The 20,153-nt window shown below is 42.9% G+C and overlaps 2 protein-coding genes across 2 annotated transcripts; one reads left to right on the top strand and one right to left on the bottom strand.

Annotated features, from left to right (window-relative positions):
* Positions 1–5,979: 5,979 nt before the first annotated feature.
* Positions 5,980–11,286, top strand: EXOSC9 (exosome component 9). Its single transcript, XM_054825008.1, has 12 exons — positions 5,980–6,111; positions 6,288–6,382; positions 7,081–7,200; positions 7,302–7,404; positions 7,844–7,981; positions 8,452–8,534; positions 8,854–8,986; positions 9,164–9,252; positions 9,448–9,594; positions 9,968–10,155; positions 10,438–10,516; positions 11,037–11,286. The coding sequence occupies exons 1-12, from the start codon at positions 6,046–6,048 to the stop codon at positions 11,116–11,118; spliced, it is 1,323 nt and encodes a 440-aa protein (XP_054680983.1). The 5' UTR covers positions 5,980–6,045; the 3' UTR covers positions 11,119–11,286.
* Positions 11,287–11,323: 37 nt separating this feature from the next.
* Positions 11,324–19,987, bottom strand: CCNA2 (cyclin A2). Its single transcript, XM_054825009.1, has 8 exons — positions 19,721–19,987; positions 19,370–19,601; positions 18,129–18,244; positions 17,551–17,774; positions 16,778–16,982; positions 15,818–15,931; positions 15,165–15,298; positions 11,324–14,707 (listed from the first exon to the last, which is right to left on the bottom strand). Exons 1-8 carry the CDS (start codon positions 19,868–19,870, stop codon positions 14,656–14,658), a joined length of 1,227 nt encoding a protein of 408 aa, XP_054680984.1. The 5' UTR covers positions 19,871–19,987; the 3' UTR covers positions 11,324–14,655.
* Positions 19,988–20,153: the final 166 nt, after the last annotated feature.

Genomic DNA, 20,153 nt, shown 5'->3' with positions numbered 1-20,153 from the left:
TTAAATCAATAAAAACCATGAACACAGTTTGTCTGGAGACAGAGAAATTGCAGGATGTGGACACAGCAGACCTCTCAGTATTTAGCTATTGTGCTGAGACTCAAAGCTGCAGATTAATTAATTGCACTCACACGGTGGCAGGACAGCAGTTCGGCCATTTCAGTAGCTCCTTGGAAGACTACAGAGTGAAATAGGTGGCAGCAGTAGGAAAAAAAGAAGGGGAGTAATTTCTTTGCCCCCAAGGTTGTTGCTTGCCTAGCATCCAGCCTTGCAAATACTTCCCACTTTCCCAAAAGGATTGCTAAAAGCTGGGAAGCGCTGAATGCAGCACTGTCCACAGGATCAGAACTTTTGGCAGGTCTCTTTGGTGTAAAAAACTTCTTTCGGAAGAACAATAAAACCCAGGAGATTATGTGAAGGCTAAGAATGGGTGGAAACAGCAAGAATATTTTGAGGTTTACTCAGAAATCTAGCCTACGAAAGATGATCAAACATCCAGCAAGTAGATGAAGCAGAAGTTACAACCAACTTGCTTTAAGCTGGTATTTGGATGATTAGCTGACAGCTCCACATCCCTTTTTTTTGAATAAAATTACTTTAGGACATATATTAGGCAACTACATTCCTAAATTTTAGCCGTGCAAGCTCTGACACCTTCCTTCTAATAAGTAAGGGACAAGTGTGCTTACAGCTGTGCTTCAGATAAAGAGCTTGTTTAAGTGCTTCTCTGGATCAGGGCCAGAACACCCTGCACCTCACTGCATCAAGATGCTACGCAAGATGTACGGTTCATGCTTTATTTCTGTCGGCTGCATTGCTTGCCACAATTACCTATCCTCCCACCTGCACGGAACTGTATCTCTTTCAAAGCCTCAGAGGCTCTCATAAAAACAAATTATAAATGATATTATTATATCTATGCGGAGCCTTTCTTCCCAAATAATCTTCTTAACAGAAATACTGTATACATGATGTGGTGCATACATGTGTAAATGGGTACGTAAATGGAGGCATTGGAGAGCAGGACTTGCAGCTAACCAGCAAAGGCACATTACAGTTAAGGCTACCATGAAAAGAGAAGATCAATTTTTTTATTTATTTTTTATGAGGCCATAAAACGTGGTTGCTGGAAGCTTGCTGTCAAGATGCTGAGATTCTGATGCAGTTTGTTTTTTTCCTTCAGTCCTCAAATGTGATTTTCCCTCATGGCTGAGTTCGGTAAGATAATCCAATTCAAGCATTTCAGCCTACAGAACATTCATCTCAAATGAAGAAATGCTTCTGTGTGGGCACAATAGATCATTAGGCTCTTCTTTCTGACAATTCCTGCTTTAGCCTAAGTGCCTGTGATTTATTTACTCATTTATTCACTCTGCAGTGCAAAACGCTCCTTCCTTTCTCTTTCTGGTTTCGAACACTCAGAGTATTTCTACTACTTGATTACAATTGTAACTCTGCCTTTCACCATACAGAAACATAGCAATTGCTCAACTTCTATTTCATTAACTTATTATATTGACCTTATTTTCCATGTAGCCTGCTTCAGATTTCCAGTGCTGTGAGCTTATGCCTCCTTATTTTGTGTATGAAATTCTTTACTCTTCTGAGCACACGTGCATGCACAAAAATCTGCAAAGTAGACTTTGTGCAAAGAAGGAGGCATAAAGCAAAGGAGACAGCTGATTTTCAGCCCCCCCAACCCAACTTGGTTCCCCTGGAATTGCATCAAGCTCCTCCTGAATTTCACCATCAATTCCTCTGTGTACTAATCTTGAACAGGACCAGCATCAGAAGCAAAAATCCACCATACCTGCCTCCCCAGCAATAAAGGTATAATTAGCACTTCTGGAAATGTTTCTGACGGAACATGTGTTAGTGCAAGAAAACCTAATGCAAATGACTGGTAACACTGTTGAATGTTCTGGTTTAGTGTCAAAAATGTGACTCCTTTGAAAATATTATTTCATCAAAGCTGTTATAAAACTTCTTTTGCAAAAAAAGCTACTGCTGTGATTTGCTAAGCAACAAGACTGCAAGTCCTCACCAACCCAAACACTCAGTCATTCACTTCTGTCAAGAGGAGTGAGGCCAAAGGCCACTTTGCCACCAGGCTGACAGATCAAGGCACGTGACGGTTCACCAGGAGAGCTGGGACAGGAATTTTTCCCACTTAAGCCTCAAGCACAAATCTCAGCATATGCCCAAGTTGACATTTTTGTAATTGATGGAGAGTAACATAGTTTAGATGGCTCCTAAAAACCACACAAATCCTTCCAAGGTTGTTGAGAGTAACTGAAGAGTTTAATGAAAAACTGTTTCATTGTGAAATGAAAATGACTGCCATGTTTCACAAAACTAGTTTTCATTTTGACTGCTCTATTAAGCAACCCACCTACAGTAAAAATTCCACTGTTTATATAGCGTACAAGATTAGTACATTTTAACCTAAATGAATGATTTGTTGAGTAATATGTCTATTTCCAGATTTCAATTCTGTTTCTCAAGGGCTAGGCAACATAAACATTTTCTTGAAGAGTATCAAAGTGATTTTAAGTATTACCATTCTCTTGCAAAGTCTGCAAATGAAAACATAACAAAACCATGCTAGTGAATGAGAACCAAGTAAAATGGATTAATTTATCATTACCAAGAGAAGCAAAATGCTGAATAAATAACACAGTGAAAACTAAACTACTCAAGGAAGTCCTTCTCTGATGAACATCTGAACTGCTGTATTACTCAGGTGCAGAATGGCCCGTTTAAGTGTGAAATTCAACCCCATCACCTCTTCTGTAGAAGCTTTCAGAATCCAGATAAGCTGGAAAATGCTTAAATTCAATTGTTTGCCCACTATGATGGAACTGAATACAAATACTAATGTTCCAGTCTTCTCACTTGTAGCACAAATACCAATGACTCCAAATGGAGCTGATAGTAAGCAATTAGGCTATGAGTCTACGCTCCTTTAAACCAATGCAAATAAGAAGCTATCCTGAAATTCTTCTGAATCAAAGATGTGAAAACAAAGGCCAGGTCTTCAGAGTTCGTTTCTTCTAAAAAAAGTAGATGGTCTCAGTCACCTTTTAAACTAATGGCTAATTTATTCATGATAGCGATTGCCAACATTACACTTATCCACTTATCCAGTGAGTTGTACTTTTTCCTCCAAAAGAAAACCAGAGGAAAAGGTGGAAATAAATAGTAAGGTAAGGTGGATTCAATGTGGGTTAATGCAACAGAGGTGGAGACTATTCCTTGAAGAGAGGTGTTTATATCAATGTTCCTAGCATTCTAATCAAACAAGATACAACGTCTGAGAAAGACCTGCCTGGTTGCAAATTTAGCCTTACCATGCCTGTGTGGTCTTTGCCTGCTATCCAATAAACGTTTGGTTTTCAATGCAAAAAAAAAAAAAAAGAAAAAAAAAGAAAAAGTAATGTTTTCAGTGTGCATTATGTCTTATTGTAAGCTGATAAAATGGCATAGTAAGGCACTATGTCCTACCACCTTTCCTATGACATGTTTCACTAAGACATTTTTTCCTGCTTGTAAGCTGTCAGCTTTCCAAACCAAATCAGGAATCAAACCGAATCTGCAATTCAAACAGGGATCTCTCCATGTTGCATATCATCACCACTAATAATCTGGCTGCCAGATCAGGTGTCTAGTGAAACCTATACAACCTCACTGATTTTGTGGGTTTATTGGATGGCCCTTTAATCTGAATTTAGAAACAAACAGCAGTAAGGAAATAATCTAGTTCATTTCTATTCAGCCACTTGAGCTGTGCGTGCATGCCAGAAAAAAATACTTAATACTGCTCCTATCACTAACATCTGTACCTTTGAATACACACAGGGCTCAGATTCTGAGGACTGAGGTATCTCATCTAAATAAAGCACAGCAACTTTGCAGCATTGAACTAACAGCTAAAGTTCCTCATGGCAGACTTTAACCATCCTGGTATCTGCTGAAAAGGCAACATATAGTAAGCAGGACTATGCTTACCAAGCAAAATCTGTTCAATTAGATGTAAAAAGATTTCAGATCTCTTTTTATATTATAAAATGACAGAAATATTTCACAATCCTGCTTCCCACAAATACTGTGACTTACAACATGGGTGAAAATGGGCTCCTAATAAGTACATGGACAAATACAAAATGATAGCACACAAAGATGTAAGAAAAAGTATTCAAAGTGGTTATTTATGGCTTTAGCTTGGGTTTACTTGAACACACAAATAAAATACTTCCTCAGTGCAACTAAATCATCTGAAATTTGCAGTGAGTTTCTGTGAAAGCAACATGAGTATTTCAGTACAACAAATGACATGTATTAGTGTGCTAGGAAAGGATTTACAGTAACATACTGGGCAAAAAGTTTAAATCAGACATTCAAAATGCAAAGCTTGCATATGTAGGATGTATGGTTACATCCTACTTCTTTCAGAAGCCTGCCTTTTTTGTTATTCAACTTACTTATTTGCCAAAATATTTCCACAAGTGTTTCCCAAGGTTTATTTTACACATTATATGTCTGCTAATAATAAACAACTCAAAATATACTTGTTTTCTGTGATTCAGAAACACCGTTTAACAGTTTACCCAACTGCTCAGAACTCAGAAATGAACTCTGCAATTAAAATTAGCGCTTAGAAAATAACTTCCTTCTTACAAAGTCTTAAGTGATTGCAAGTCATTAGTACTTAACCTTTACTTTTTGTGTAAAAGTTGCACCAACCAAAGCACAGCAGGACTAAGGGCTACTATACTGGAGCAAACTTGGTCCCAATGGAAACATTTTTTCTTCAGTGATTGCAAAGCAGCCAGAATTTAACCCCAAGCCTTCACTAATGAATATTATCACTGAATTTAAACAATTAAAAAAAAAATCAAAACCAGACAGAATTTCTACCTAAAGACTGCCAGTTAAAGCTCCAAGGAAAACACCCAATCAACCACATAGCTGTGATGAGAGAAGCTTTTTGCTTCTTATTGTTGCTTCACATGTAGTGCCATCTGGGAAAACTGTTTGCTTATTTTTGTCCATAAAGAAAGAGGGTCTTTTTGTAATCTCATCAATATTCTTTTACACTGAATACTTGTGAAGATATTCATTTGTCCTAATCTTAAAATATAAAGCCAGCATGGAAAAATCAGACAGCACTTGTCCTCGCACAACCCTGGAGTTTCTGAAATGTGACTCACTTTTTAGTTTGCACTAGAACTTCAGCATTTTAACAAGGTTTAAAAAGACATAACTGGGATATTTCAACAGTTTTGTGTGAGAAAATCAGAGCATCTGAGATTTAACATTGTTGGGAAGACACAGTAATCAATTTTCTTGTTTTAACTCAAACTAAGCATAAAAGCCACTTGTAAAGGCCTTTTTTACTTACGGGCAAAACTTCAGAACAACAGGGAAGGACGTTCCTCTGACATATTTGAGGCCTTTGTTGCATTTTTGTCTACAGCACTAACTGCCTTGCTCGCACTACCAGCTTGGCTGCGTTCTAGGGGCTGCAGGAGCACACACATCTTGAAGACTTGGCACTACAACAGCGCTAACCACTCGAAATGTCTGGGACACGTGGATTTTTTTTGATTCCAGACGGTTTCCCCGACAAACGACACATTGCCACAAGCCCACACGGCCTCTGCCCCTTCGGCCGCGAAGAGCCACGATGGGGCGGCTACTGCAGCAGCCCCGTTCCGGGCTGCGCTCTGGGCAACGGACCTCCGAGCCGCGGCTAAAGCTGCACCTGCGGTGAAGCAGGCCCCTGTACCCATCGTTCAGCGAGCTCTAACCGGGCGATGACCGATAGCAGAGGACCTCCGCTCCCCCCGACACAGCCGCGCCTCACAACCAGACCCGCGGCAGCGCCGCCGCCCGCTCTGAGGAGAACAGCCTGTGGGCGGGGCCGGCGGCGGGAGCTCGACGCCTGCGCACTGGCACCCACCGCCCCGCGGCCGCCGCGTGGTGATGACGTGAGCAGGGCGCGCGGCCGCTGGCTCTAGCGCGCGCTGTCCCTCACAGCAGGCCATGAAGGCGACGCCGCTCTCCAATTGCGAGCGGCGCTTCATCCTGCGCGCCATCGAGGAGAGGAAGGTGCGGCGCCGGCCTCCCCTTCCCCGTCCCCTTTCCCATCCCCTTCCACGTCCCGGGGTGGGGAGCTAGCGCGGCTGTCACCTGCCGCCGCCCGGCGGTAGGCCAGAGCCGTTCCGCCCCCCCCCTTCCCGGGGATGGCGCATTAACCTGCTCTGTGTGTGTCTCTGGGCCCGCAGCGCCTGGACGGGCGGCAGTGCTATGACTACCGGAACGTGCGCATCTCCTTCGGCGCTGACTACGGCTGCTGCATCGTGGAGCTGGGGAAGACCAGGTGGATGCGGGGGGGAGCGAGGGGGCTTGGCCGGCGCCTCTGGGCTGTGGGCAGACCGTACTGCGGTTGGCGGCCTGAGGAAAAGCCTTGCAGGCGCCTCTGTGGCTCTCGCTTTAAAGCGTTACGTTTCCAAACCTGGGGAAGCAAACGGAGGGCATAGCGTTGAATGTTAGGTGTCTGAAAGCTCGCTGAGATCACAGTAAATGGATTTTAAAGACTGAAGCCTATAAACGTCGTAGCAATTAAAGGATAGAACCATAGAGGAGAAGCGGGAAGGGATGGGATTTCCACGTTGATGGTGCATTATAAATAATTTATAAAATACAAAGTGATTATAATTTTCACCCCTTTATTCACTGATCTCACATTACATTTTGCATTCTTCCACAAATCAAACGTACTTATGTGGAAAAGTGGAATGTATGCACTAGATAAACATTTAGTTATAGATTCCCATGTATTTGAGTCTATTTTTAATCCTAAAATACAAGAGAATGTTCTAATTTCTACAGTTGATTCTCAGTTGTTGACCAGAGTTTAAATATGTATGACAGGCATTGAATGAGAAACTGTCAGGAGTGAGAAATACAAATTAAAAGCCTAAACGCATGCTTTTGCAAAGTATGTATTTTATTTCTAGCAGTAGGAGGTTTTTTCCTGCTAAATCCCATGACTTAGTGGTTTATGTGCCTTCGCAGGATTCTTGCACAAGTCTCGTGTGAACTTGTTCCCCCCAAGCCAAATCGTCCTACAGAAGGTATACTTTTCTTTAATCTTGAGCTTTCGCCAATGGCTGCACCCGGTTTTGAGCCTGGCAGGTATGTAGGTTTCTTAAAAAGACTAAACAAGGATGACATAAGAGCCACTGTTTTGAAACATGTAAGTATATATTCAATTTGGGTTAATTTTCTTTTAACAGACAACCTGAGTTACTGGTGAAACTGAACAGACTAATAGAACGATGCCTGAGAAATTCCAAATGTATAGATACTGAATCTCTCTGTGTTGTTGCTGGTGAAAAGGTATGAAAACCTACTAATTTCAAGTAGTTTTAAACTAAAAGATACATCTTGTCTGATTTTAAGGTGGCCTCTATCTTGTTTTGGAAATTAGAAGTTCTGATTTTAGGTAAATGTAAGGATCCGTACATCTGACTTCATAGGTATTTTTAACGTACATATCTACATAGGCTTTCTGAAGTAGTTGAGACCCTGCACACTCAAATATTTCTTCGCAGAATAAAGTTTAAATTGTACTTAAGTGTTAGGTATTTTGTCATAATTAAGTCTAGCACACTGGATATCTTGGAATATACCAAGGTTTTTCATCTTCTTCAGCAAAGACCTGAATAATATATGCTGGTTCTTTTTATGGTTCAAAAAAAGAAATTATTTTGAAAAACAGTAACTTCTGTAGAATTGCATCACAAATTACCATGCAGCTGTATATGTTTTTTCTCAGGTTTGGCAAATTCGTCTGGACCTGCACCTGTTAAATCACGATGGTAACATTATTGATGCTGCCAGCATAGCAGGAATTGTAGCTCTGTGTCATTTTCGCAGACCAGATGTGTCTGTGCAAGGAGAGGAAGTAACTGTGGTAAGTTGTACTGGATTACGATAAATGTTTTGGCATCACAGGTAGCTGTTCCTTTCTATTTAAAAGGGAGAATTAAATGTTTGTGTAAGCAGATAAACTCCAAGATACTTAAGGTTTAGGATAGATGTGTTGCTCTTCAAAATGTGAAAGGGTAGTAAGGAAGCCTGCTGAATACAAAATTTTATCAGCCTCAGTTTATGGGAATATTAATTGCAAAAGATAAATATTTTACAGTATTTTGACCAAATCAAGCATAAGGCTGATGAATGTGCTCAGTTTACCTATGTAGGTAGTAAACAGTAAAAATTGCACAAGAAGAGTAAAAAGATTTTTTAATATTTAGATGACTAAACAATTGCTAGCCTTTTTTTCTTTGTTTTCTATTTCTTTAACTATCTTTGTACAGCGTGTAATTTTAAAATTAAATGTGTTTTGCAAATAATTGTCTTCTGGGCTAATTCTTTTCAAAGTACACTCCTGAGGAACGAGATCCTGTCCCCTTGAGTATCCACCACATGCCTATTTGTGTCAGTTTTGCTTTCTTCCAGCAAGGGTAAGATTTTTAAGTCTTTTGAGAAACAGCTTATTGTCAATTCTGCAGAATTTATTTTCAACCTAGAAGAGTACTAAAAATGTTTATATTGACAAGCCAATTTCTTGAAACACTTTATCTGAAGTGAGATGCCATGGGGAGCTATTTCTGTGTTCTGCACAGCGTAACTAACCAGCAGCTTTCCACAGATGACATAGAAAAACTTTTTTGGGGAAATATACCTGTAATTACATAAATCAATTCCTTGATTAATTGTTTTAAGGGTAGTAACTCACCTCAAACTTTTACTGTTGCCTTATATTTAAAAATTTGATTCTAGGACCTATTTATTGGTGGATCCAAGTGAACGTGAGGAAAGTGTAATGGATGGCCTCCTTGTAATTGCCATGAATAAACACCGTGAAATTTGTACTATCCAGTCCAGTGGAGGGATTATGCTGGTAAAGGATCAGGTAAATCTTTGGCATGACCAGTCTTTCTCTTGTATCAACTTGTAGTATATCCAGTTCCTCATACTAAGGTGCTGTATTTTATTTTAAGTGTTTGTGACCTCTGTAATGTTTTACTGTTTTAGTTAAAAACATCTTGCCTTGGTGATTGTAAACTGTTGCTGTATCTATAACAAACAGGTTCTGAGATGCAGTAAAATAACAGCTGTTAAGGTTGCAGAAATAACAGAACTAATTCAAAAAGCCTTGGAGAATGACCAAAAGGTTAGGTGAGTGTGTTGGGAAGGAAGGGAAATGGGTATTTTTAAGAAACATACTAAAAAGTAATGTCAAGCTGTAGCTTGAACAGCAAATTGTTTTCATCTTTGTTTTAAATAGCAAGTATTCATATATTTGAACTTGAAAAGAGAAAGCATTTTTAAGTGTGAAACATCCTGAAATAATGTCTGTCACTGAATGACTAGGAAAGAAGGTGGGAAGTTCGGCTTTGCAGAATCTATACCGAATCAAAAGATCACTGCCTTCAAAATGGAAAGCGCCGCTGTTGATACTAACAACGTGGAAGAACAAGCAGAAGAAATCATCACTAAAGCCGGCCCTCCTTCAGAAGTGTATCTTTTCTGTTGTATTATTCAGGGGAAAACCAGGCTTCCCACCCCTGCGTTAGCACTCCTAGAAGCTAAACACACATCCAAGATTCCTCACAGCTTAGGATGCTGTCTAGCCTGCAGAGGAAACATCAACATCACGTTGGTTTGGGTTCCAACTGCTTTTAGGTAACTTAATTCCTAGCATAAAGTGCAAAACTGAGGTCTGAAGTGGCTCATGGTGACAGGAACTGGAGAAGAAGTAGTCTCTCTCAACTCCCCTTTAAGGATGTTCTCCGCTGGGGAGAAAAGATACAGCTTAAAAAAACCAACTGGTTTGCTCTCAGAATACAAAGAGTTTACCATCAAACACCAAGATTTTTCTTAACTACTTCAGTTTTGCCAAACCAATATTGCACACTCCTGGGACAGCCCAAATTGGGGAAGGAATGGAGAACTCCTGGGGAGACCTTGAAGAATCCGAGAAGGAAGAAGCAGTGGAAGAGGAAGGTGAAAGTGAGGTTACTGCTTTTGAATGTGAGAAAATAGAAACTGAGGATACAAGTACGATGAGGGAAACTAAGGGTAAGTATTTTATTTATCTTGATCTCAGATATGCTTACTATATCACTGTATTAAGTCGTAGCAAGAAAGGAGGACCATTGTAGCCACTTTCCACTTGAATTACACCCATTTGCTACTTTCACGTCACCTGGTTGTTTAAAAGAAAACTTGATTTCTGTGGTATACGGAGGGCTCCAAATTAAACACTAGTCACTCTGTTTCTTTAAAAATGCTGTGGTTATTAGTTATGTGTTTGTACAAAACTTACCACCAGTTTGTGGTTGGTTTGTTTGGTTCTTTTAGATGAACCTATTGTACTGTCCGACAGTGAAGAGGAAGAAGTTGTCATTCTGGAACCACAGGAACTACCAAAGAAAACAAGGTAACCATCATGTGAAATCAGGAGGGGAAAGGAGTTTGTAGTGTTTTCAGGAAGCACAGGATTTTGGCAAGGCCAAGAAAGGTCTTGGTTGATCAAGGGGACTACGCAGACAGCCAAGACAGAGGAAATTTAAATCCAGGCTCGTTTGCTCCTGTCCTAGGAGGCCAGGCATCCTGGCTGTCTGAAACAGTCATAGATATTTGACTAATGATCATTCTAAAGGGAGTGAGAGAATAAAAGTGGATGTGAATCAGCTGCTCTTTAGAGGTGCTGCAGAGATTCTACATGCTATGCTACAGCTAATCTTAAGTTTGATCTCCAAGAAGTAAGATTTATTGCTGTATCCCTACGCTAGCCATGGAAACCCTCCTTGTTGCCTGTAGTGCACTTTCTAGAAACAAAGTTTGGCCTTTGCGTTGAGCATGGTGGATGGTGGCCCTGTTATGGATGATCAGCCAATCTTCTTTTGAAATAAAACTATTCAGTATGCTTCTTTGATACAAATGTTGTTTGCTCACAGAACACAGACCAGCTCAAAACAAGAAACTACAAGTAAGAAAGCATTTAACAAAAGGAGAAAAAAGAAGAGAGCTGCTCATTGAAACCATCATCCCTCCTTCAGAAATGCCGTATAGTACATAAGTTGGTCTATTGTTACTGAACTTTTGTAGATAATTTTATCTCCTCCCCCCCCAGATAGGGTCATGCTTTTATGTATATTTTATAATTTGATTGTACACAGCCATAAATAAAAAAAATTTTGCATGTAATGCAAATTCCATGGTTAGCATCTTGAACTGACTCAAGTTCTACACCTTGCACTGTAGATGCAAGATGTAGGTTTTTAACAAACCAGCCTCTGCCATTACTGAAGCGAGCTGCCTGTAGTCAGAGTTTGGGTTGTAAAAGGAATTATAGCTCAAGTTTAATGCCAGGAAAAGCTTCTTTTAATTACAATAGCTATTACCACACCTTGAAGTGTTTCATACCTTGGAATGTTCTTCACAGGGGAAGGGGTGTGCTGTGTGTGAGACTTTGCCTGTGTCACTCCACATCTTACCTTTTACTGAAACAGCTTTGTATAAAAATCAGCAGAAATGCACGTACTTAACTGCAAAACTTTCAGAGAGAAGCAACTGGTACTTCAGCAATGGAGTTTCTTAAAAAGTTTAATTAAATATTACATGCAACAGACAGGAATGCTTTTTCAACTATATTCAAAGAACTATGCTCTGAATTTGGAATTGGGCAAAACAAAGAGGCGAGGAGGCTTCCAAAATACCTGACCTAGCCACTTTGTTGAAAAACCAAGTCAAATTGGAAACATGCACATATTTACAAGAGCAAAGTAGGACTATTTTACATCTGACCTTAGTATTTCATAAAATAGGAACAGGAGAGAAGTTACTGTTGCAGATACTACATTCCCCAAACCAGGTTTAGAATTTAATGTAAAAAATAAAAAATGGCTCCCTGCCAAGCAAAGCTTTAATCAAGTTGTGCTACTTCAGAAGGGGACAAACACCAAAAGCCCCATTCCTCCAGGAACTAAACCAGTGCGTTTTCTTAGTGGCAGTTCTTCCAACCCAAAGTCACTGTCAGGAGTACACAAATGAGTGAAGATTCAGTTTCTTCTGCAGTACCACAAGACCTTAACCTTCTTCAGGAAGACCAACAGTATTCTTTGCACTGCCATTTCTCTCTTCACACACATCTCCTACCCTGCATGCCTCAGAGGCTATTTGGGAAGGATTAGAAGTTAAACTGGATAGGCAAAACAGTAGTACAGTACAACCTGGGATATTTTGTTCAAAGCTTAGTAGCAAGAGCTAGAATCATCCCATCTTAATTTTGGAAAATGAGAAGATGAAAAAGATGCTGCTTCCTGCAGAAGCTGGCAGTGAGGAAGGAGGAACATCATTATACTGGGCAGAGGGGCCAGCCCATCACCAAAGCATATTTTTAGGCTGCAGAGGAAGTTGTATTGGTATGTTGAAAGCAAAGCTCAGGGAGCAAGGGAGATTTTTTTTTTCCTGTGCTGTGGGACCAGTAGAAGAACAAGTTCCACTGCAAATAGAGCAAGGAGACATTTCATTACATAGTAAATTAATACTATAAACTGCTGAAATTCTTCCACTTAAGTACTGCTACTTGCTCTTTTCTGGGGAGAATAATTCACAAGCTTCCTCTAACTTACTCCTCTTCCAGTGTTCATGTTTCTCAGTGGTCTTGGACAGTTTCCAGCATACACCACAAAAAAAGAAGGGGAAGGCAGAACCCGGTTTCTCAGGAAGAGCGCTGTGCTCTATTGTCTTCAAAGAATAACAGCCAGTCAGCGTTAGAGCATTCCCAACACTAAGCACCAGACACGATCCACTGCACAGGTTTTTCCCAAATAGTTTTAGCTTTTCAGTGGCAACCTAATGAAACTAAGCTAAGTAAAGGCTATCAGAGAATGTGGTAGACCAATGAAATACAGTTCTTCATTAAATATTAGAACACATATAAAAGTCAAAGTGCATCCTAAAAAGCTCGCATTGACCAAAAAAGGCAGCCTCTGCTGCGTACTTTTGTCTTGACTGGGTAAGCCACCACCACTTGAGTGGATCAGTTTTATAACCGAGCTGGACCACGGAGGGCTTGGGCTGCAGAGCAGGGGTGAGGGCAGAATAGCACATTTTCAGTTACTGACTCAAGCTGTGCGAGTTGTTTCACCGTAACATTTGTCAGCTTGACAGAGGGCTGGTGATTTTTTAAAAATTTATTTTAAATAGCCCACACCATAACAGCTGTTCAACATCTGTGAAGAATTTATCCTGCTAGTTGTTGGGTGTCCAGATAACCAGACAGACAGCATTGAATCAAGTTGAAGTGGCACAGGTTTCACAGGACAGCCGTTGCCAAAAAGCTTTGGAAATGAATGCCAGTTTAAGGTGGTAGTACTACCCCTCAACTGGTTTTAAAGTATTGGCAAGACCACTAATGTCAGATGTAAAAGCTGTTTATTAGCCAACCTGGAAATGGCTTAATTACACCCATTTCCATGCACTCACTGCTTTACATGCAAAGAACAGCAGGTGCAGGGCAGCATCACTCCATTTACACAGGTTGAAGGTAAACGTCCCCTTGATCTAATACGATTATTTGCTAGTTCGCTCATGTAATGGTTCTACAACTAAGGAAAAATTACACCAGTTAGTCTTCATTTTTGCTGCATGCTGCAGAGGAACCCTTTCCAAGCAAAAAGTGTACAGAATTCGTACCATTCTATACACAGCCCATCCATGCCAGAAGACGTTCCCTCCTCCTGGAGGCACAGAGCAGTAGTTCACCCTCCTGCAGTTTAATCCCTCCGCCACCCCTCAAGTGGTAGTAGGTAAGCAGACTGATGGCTATAAATTTTTTAGTAGGTATCGATGGGCTTTCAGGACAGCTAACACATCAGTGGGAATTCTGTGGGTTTAAATTAGTATCAGTTTTACACATTGACTAGAAAATACCTGTAGCAAGACCATTTCCTACGTCCTGGAAGAGAGAAGTATGAACTGATATACTAGTTTTAACCCTGCAGTCCCTGCATCAGTGTTAACCTTTAACCTGATGGAGATCTGGCAATACATTACGTAGCAATCACTGCACGTCCTAAAGAGCCTCAGAATCAATTCCAGCAAGGTGTTCTCCTCATGGCTATATGTTTTCTTCCAGTATTATAGCCATTAAGCCACATTTTGGATCTATACTAAGTCTCAGTTTAAACTAGACAGCATAAAAATGCTACAAATACTGCTGTGGAGTCCACATCATTCTTACTTGGAGAAAAAGCCCTACTATAAAATAATGCACTGCTAATATTAATGTTTAGTCTATAATTAGATAAGCAGTCTCAGACTTCACTTGGTCTGCATGGTTATTTCCGTGCTTGAAGAAAACATTTTTATAAAACCCCAGCTAAATATTTTAACAAGATTGCATGTACAAAAGATTTACATTAAAACCACATAAAACTAACTTCATAATTAAGCTCATCAAAACCTGTATTAATATTCCAAGTGATCACATCTAGAATTTTGAACCACATTTAAAACTATACATCATTTTCTTGTAATATACATCTTTTAAAAAGATCAGTCTCTTGATTATTACAATACGTTTAGTGTCTCTGGTGGGTCAATAAGCGATACTCCATGGTACCTGGAGAGGGAAAAAAAAAAAAAAAAAAAAAAAGAGGCAGGATGTCATCTTGCTCAAGTGCTCTGTGCCATAAAGCAGTGCATACATTCTGCAGCAAAGCACGTCTCTCACAAGGCACAGCCAGGAGACATTTTAGGGCTTGTCAGCTGCTGCTACACAGATTTTTAGGAGCATTAGGTACCATCTCCCGCCTACCAACTGTAGGAACGTCAAGAAAAATTCCTCCAGTTTCTACCAGACAGTTTGGGTAGCAATAGCAGGTCTGGCGGCAAGTTATCGCTCCACAAAACACGGCGCAAAAACCTGGGGACTCTCATCATCATCTCATGTAGTAGGTTTGGTCAGTTGAGTCTGACTGAAAACTCAAGATACACCCCCGCACCCCGTGAAGCGGTTACGTGCTAGGACAGCTCAGGTGTAACATACCAGCTTCTCGTACATCCCTACAGATACTCACTTTGTACTCTTGTACTTTTCCCTTATGGACTGTTGTGTGTGCTGTGCTGCTTTGAGGTAGGTCTTGTGTAGGTCCATGAGGCAAGGCTTGATGTCTTCAAGGGTGTAGCCGGTTACTTTGCACAGGGATTCAGGCTGAGGGAAAAAGGAAAGGAAAGAGGGACATTTGAAAATTTCTGTTTGCTGACGACCACTGGTGTTTTTAGCTTCCTGTTGAAACTGTTGTTCTAGTAGGTTGGCAGAGCGTTGCTTCGTCAAGCACAAAGCAGTTCTATACTCACTGCTCAGATTTTAGCGGTTCATGTAGATTTACAGTAATCCTGAAGACTATCATATTCCCAACAGGTGTTCCTTGCCTCCCTTGCTTAGGCTTTCTTACTGCCCACTTCCTCATTGCAAGGAAACTCTTACAGCTCTGAGAAGGGTCACCAAAAGCAGAGCACATCAGTAGATGCCTCTTCCTTCCAATAAAAGATGTGTGTTGTGTCCCCCACCCCGTTTTTCAAATAATTAGGGATTGCTCCCTGTGGTAAGAGGCTAGGAGTGTGGAGGGGCTGCGATCCCTGCAGCAGAGGCCCCAGCGTTCAGAACTGCGTACGGATACACTAAACATGCATAAAGGAGAGCGAAGGCTCAGGTTTTAGTGCTACATACCCAAGTCTGTCCAGTGATTGTATAGCCTGCTAGGTGAAATGCTGCAGCAGCAATAATTGATGGCAAGTATTTTAGGTAAGGATCAGCATCAATTAGACTCAGCTCCCCAAGGTACTGCAAGGGAAACAAGAAAAAGGGAATCATCTGCTTCTGAAACAAAGTAGAAGAGCATTTACCGGGTGCACTAGAACATGATTTTAAGCTTCCAATCCTGCTGTGAGTTGGAGGAACAGCTTTTACTAGTTTCCACTTACTTTCTCTTTTAACATCTACAGTTAGGTCCTGTCGGTGTTCCCAGCGCATGCTTTTTCAACACCACATTTTTATATTTCGAGGTATATAAGATTTAGAGGGAAGAGTGTGGTCAGGTCGACCTTGACACAGTGAGACAAAGGCTTCTATTTGGGAGCTCTGGTACCTGCCCTACAGTTAGGATTTAATATCACTTTAACTGAAATGTTATCTGCTTTAGAAATTAGCCTCTGGATTTAGAGCTCACTGCTTGTTGAGGGGAAAACCAAAGCAAAAGTCCTTTTTTAGCTAAAGTGGGGGGGTAGGTTTTGGCAGTTTCAGATAAGAAAGATGGAAACAGTGAAACAACCCCCAAATTAAAGTTCATCAATCTCTGCCCACTCTGAGTAAGTGTGTGTGCTTTAGGCAGTCCAAGTGCCAGCCTGCCATAGGAATGGAGTAGCTCAAACAGAAAGTACCAATAGGAGTGTGAGTTTCCAGTGGTGTGGCACCACTTCTGGAGCACGCATCATACCATACACGCTCTCCACAACTCTCCTAGAGAGACTACACATGTAAAAATAAAAGGAGGCGGGGAAGCCTGGACTGAAAAATCCTTTAGCATTTCTTTTCTTTTCTACTAGGACTAGCAAACAGAGATTGTACAGTGCATTAATAGTAATAGAACTCTCTAGTTACACACAGGCCAAGCTAGTAATTCTTACTTACCATTGACAGGCTCTCCACTTTAGCGTTTGTCTGCTGATGTAGAAAATACTGAGTGAGGAACTGGTTGATTGTTGGAGCTGCCAAGTCAAACGACAAAACCTTCAAAATTAAGTGCTCCATCCTTAGAACCTGCTTCTTGGTATAGGTGTCATCTGTGATGTAGACAAACTCTGCTACTTCAGGAGGGTAGATTTCTTCAAACTTTCTGCCAGGAAAAATAGTTATGAGCAAGTGATTGGGTACTAGAAAACCAGACAACCAGCAACATTTAATGAAAGCCAGTGGGCTAATTTAAATGCTGACTTGTGAAGTAGCTGGACACTATTACCCAACAAGTTTGCTGCACTTGGTTCAGTAACTGTTGAATCAGCAGAATTTGAAGTTACAGAGCTACAATAGCCCGATATTTTAGCACTAAGCAATTTGGGACTCAGTTATTGAAATTTCAGAAGAACTCACTAAACTAATAATTGGTGCAAGCGAAACTTTCTTGTCACATGCCTTGTGCATATTCCGTCAAATACTGTTTAGAAGCCTTCTGCTGCTGCAGGTAGAACTAATGAATCCTCACATTAGGGCAGCCTACAAAGATAGCCTAGAACCTTGCTTGCAGTGTTTCATATAAACTGCCAAGCTTCTAGGTGGATAACTCCCGATTTTTCGTCTAGTGTGAAACCCTCCCGAGTCACTCTGGCTCATAAAAGTGATAGCCACAAGATTTCCAGCGGTATGAGACCGGCAGGTGGAAATTTAAATTAAGTGATTTCACTTACGATGCAAGCAGCATAGCTGCAGTACCCACAAGCTGAAGTTTTCCTCTCAAAACAGACATTGAAGAAAGAAACCTATCAATGTAATTTACAGCTAAGTGCAGGGTTTCATTCTGTAATTTGTATTCTTCTCCAACTTCCACCAGCCAGTCCACAAGAATAGCCCGCATGTTGTTTGTGATATCAGGTTGCTTCTTCATGTAACCCATTTTAGGCTTGCATTTCACCTGTAGGTTTAGATGACAGATAAGATTGAGTTTGGACTAAATGCCAGTAGGGAAGCAACTGTTTAAGCTCTATTTACCACAGTTTAAACAGATCAGAAGTAAACAATGGTAAGTCTAGGATCATTAAGTTATATTTCAATAATCTTGCTTTCCAGCTTCTGCTCAGTGCATGGCACAATCAACTTTATCACAAGAAACCAGTCTTGTGTTCACAGCAGTGGACAAGCATCTTATTTCTCGATTTCTAACAAGCTTTAATTTAGTCACTGTAGTAGTAGCTAACGTTTAGATGCATTTCTCAATCCCAAATTTCTCCCCCACAAGCTATATGCAAATAAAAAGACAGCAGCTCACCTCCATTTCCCTAAGGTACGTATGGATATCGCCGATATAGTCTGGCACATTATTAACGTTTGGTTTTTTCTCTTCTGCTTCTGAGGTTATTGAAATATCCATAATACTTGGGGAACCTAAGCAGAAGGTAATAGCCATGTTAAAATGGGCACCATCAGACCACTGCCTCGCAGCACGGGGAAGTACCCTATTCTGTGGCACGTCACGGTGGCTCTGCAGGACTGCTGACTCTCTTGCCTTCTAGGCAGGCAGTGAGGGCAGACTGTCACTCAACTAGACTAGGGTTTGAGGGGGCTCTAGGGAAGCCAAAATGTCACTGCAACAAGGAAGCTTCCCATTTCCCTTTCTCTTCTTCTCCCTAAGGATAAAGGGATGGAAAACTCCTTCGCAATTATGTAGTGCTCACTGCATCCTGTGTTACCTTGTTACAGAAGTGTGAATCCTGAAAGCTTAGCTGTTGTGGCCTAAATCAGGGCTAGGGTACCAGAGCTTTTTATAGACTGCAGAAGTAGACCATGATGAAATCAGCCCTCAGATACTCATGCATGTGTTACTCCCGTTTCTTATATACTGGGAAAAGCTCAAAACACTTGCACCCGTACAAGGTATTATTACCTGGGAGAAAAGTCCAATAAGCCTCAGGACCTGCCTGAGTAAAATCCCCTTCTAACTTTATGGCAGTAGCAAAGGGTGAGGTTTTAAGGGCTGCTCTTCCTGTCTGTAATCTGGTTTCTCTCATGAGGTACCAGTAGTTCAGGTTAAAAGCATAAAACCACCCACAAAGACCAGGGGATAGAAGCATAGAGGCTCATGTAATTGATAGGTGGATAGAAAAGCCGCTGTATCGTAACGGCAGGCTCAAAGGAACCAAATCGGTTTTGGCAACTGAAAAATTATCTTCTGAGGCGAACCAAACCAGCCTACGACCCAAACAGCTTCAGGATCTGCAGTTCCTCCTCCAGTTTGCTCTGGCAGTCATTCCCCCTGAGGTAACACCTCGGCCCAGCCCTGCCCATGTCCGCGCTTCTTGGGGGAAGGGCCCTGCAGACCCGGGCAACTGCCCGGGGCTGCTGCAGAGGGAGCAGGTGGGTGGGACGGGGTCCGCAGAGCGCACCAAGGGCCCGGGGCAGCGCTGCCCTCCCGGCGGGCCTGCAGCTCGGCGGGCGGGACACCAGCCGAGCCCCGGGCATGGGGAACCGGTAGGTTACCGGAGCACCGGGAGGGGTGCGTGTGTCACGTACCGAAGCTCAGCTCCATGGCGTTGCCCAGGGGCGCCAAGGGCCGCCGCTCCCCCAGGGCGCAGACGGCCGCACGCAGCCCCAGCGCCGCCGCCGCCTCCTCCTTCTGGGTCGCCGGGGCACCCCGCCGCCGCTGCTCCCCGTCCGGCTCATCCACGTGGATGGTGAAGGGCTGCTGCCCGCCGATCGGCCGGCCCGCCGCCGCGCCATGGCCCTCACCGCCGCTCCGTGCCGCCTGGGGGGAAAGCGGCCCGTCAGCGCCGCCGAGAGCCCGGCCCGGCCGCTGACAGCCACCGCTGACAGCTCCCGCCGCCCCAAGATGGCGCCCCCCCGCCGCCCCCCGTCCCCTCTCACCTGCAGCGGGAGCCCGGGCCGCTGCTGGGCGCCCCGCAGCAGCCCCAGCGCCACGCGGGCGCCGGCGGTGCTGGGCGGCGGCGCTTTGCCACCCGGCGGCGCTTTGCCGCCCGGAGGAACGTTCTCCTGGTTCTCCTGCCCCGTCAACATCGTCGCGGCCGCGGGTGAGCGCCGCCGGAGGAGAACGGGGACGGCCGGAGCGGGGAGGCGGGCGCCGCCGGGCGGGGGATGGGCGCCACTCGTGCCGGCGGCCGCCGAGTCCCGCGCCGCGGCGCCGCTCTCGTCGTTCAAGTAGCCCGCGACTATTGAATCAGCCAATGAGAGGGCGCGGCGCGTCACGCGGCCTACGGGCGGCGGCTAGGGCCAAAACGGAGGGGACGAACGGCAGGCGGAGCCAAAGGCGAGGGGGCGGGGCCCCACGGGCGGGAGGCCG

This window comes from Grus americana, chromosome 4 (genome assembly GCF_028858705.1).
Source record: "Grus americana isolate bGruAme1 chromosome 4, bGruAme1.mat, whole genome shotgun sequence".
Classification (NCBI taxonomy): domain Eukaryota; kingdom Metazoa; phylum Chordata; class Aves; order Gruiformes; family Gruidae; genus Grus; species Grus americana.
Note: the sequence above shows the minus strand (reverse complement) of the source record. Positions and strands in the feature narration are given on the sequence as shown.

Bases quoted from the DNA above. Each gene is read 5' to 3' on its own strand.
- CCNA2 (XM_054825009.1), bottom strand. From the start codon at position 19,870: ATGTTGACGGGGCAGGAGAACCAGGAGAACGTTCCTCCGGGCGGCAAA. The intron at 15,932-16,777 runs GTAAGTAAGAAT...TTTCCCTTGCAG, and splicing joins AAGTGGAGAGCCTGTCAATG to TACCTTGGGGAGCTGAGTCT. The intron at 14,708-15,164 runs GTGAGTATCTGT...TTCCCTCTCCAG, and splicing joins GAAAAGTACAAGAGTACAAA to GTACCATGGAGTATCGCTTA.
- EXOSC9 (XM_054825008.1), top strand. From the start codon at position 6,046: ATGAAGGCGACGCCGCTCTCCAATTGCGAGCGGCGCTTCATCCTGCGC. The intron at 7,982-8,451 runs GTAAGTTGTACT...TTCTTTTCAAAG, and splicing joins AAGGAGAGGAAGTAACTGTG to TACACTCCTGAGGAACGAGA. The intron at 10,517-11,036 runs GTAACCATCATG...GTTTGCTCACAG, and splicing joins GAACTACCAAAGAAAACAAG to AACACAGACCAGCTCAAAAC.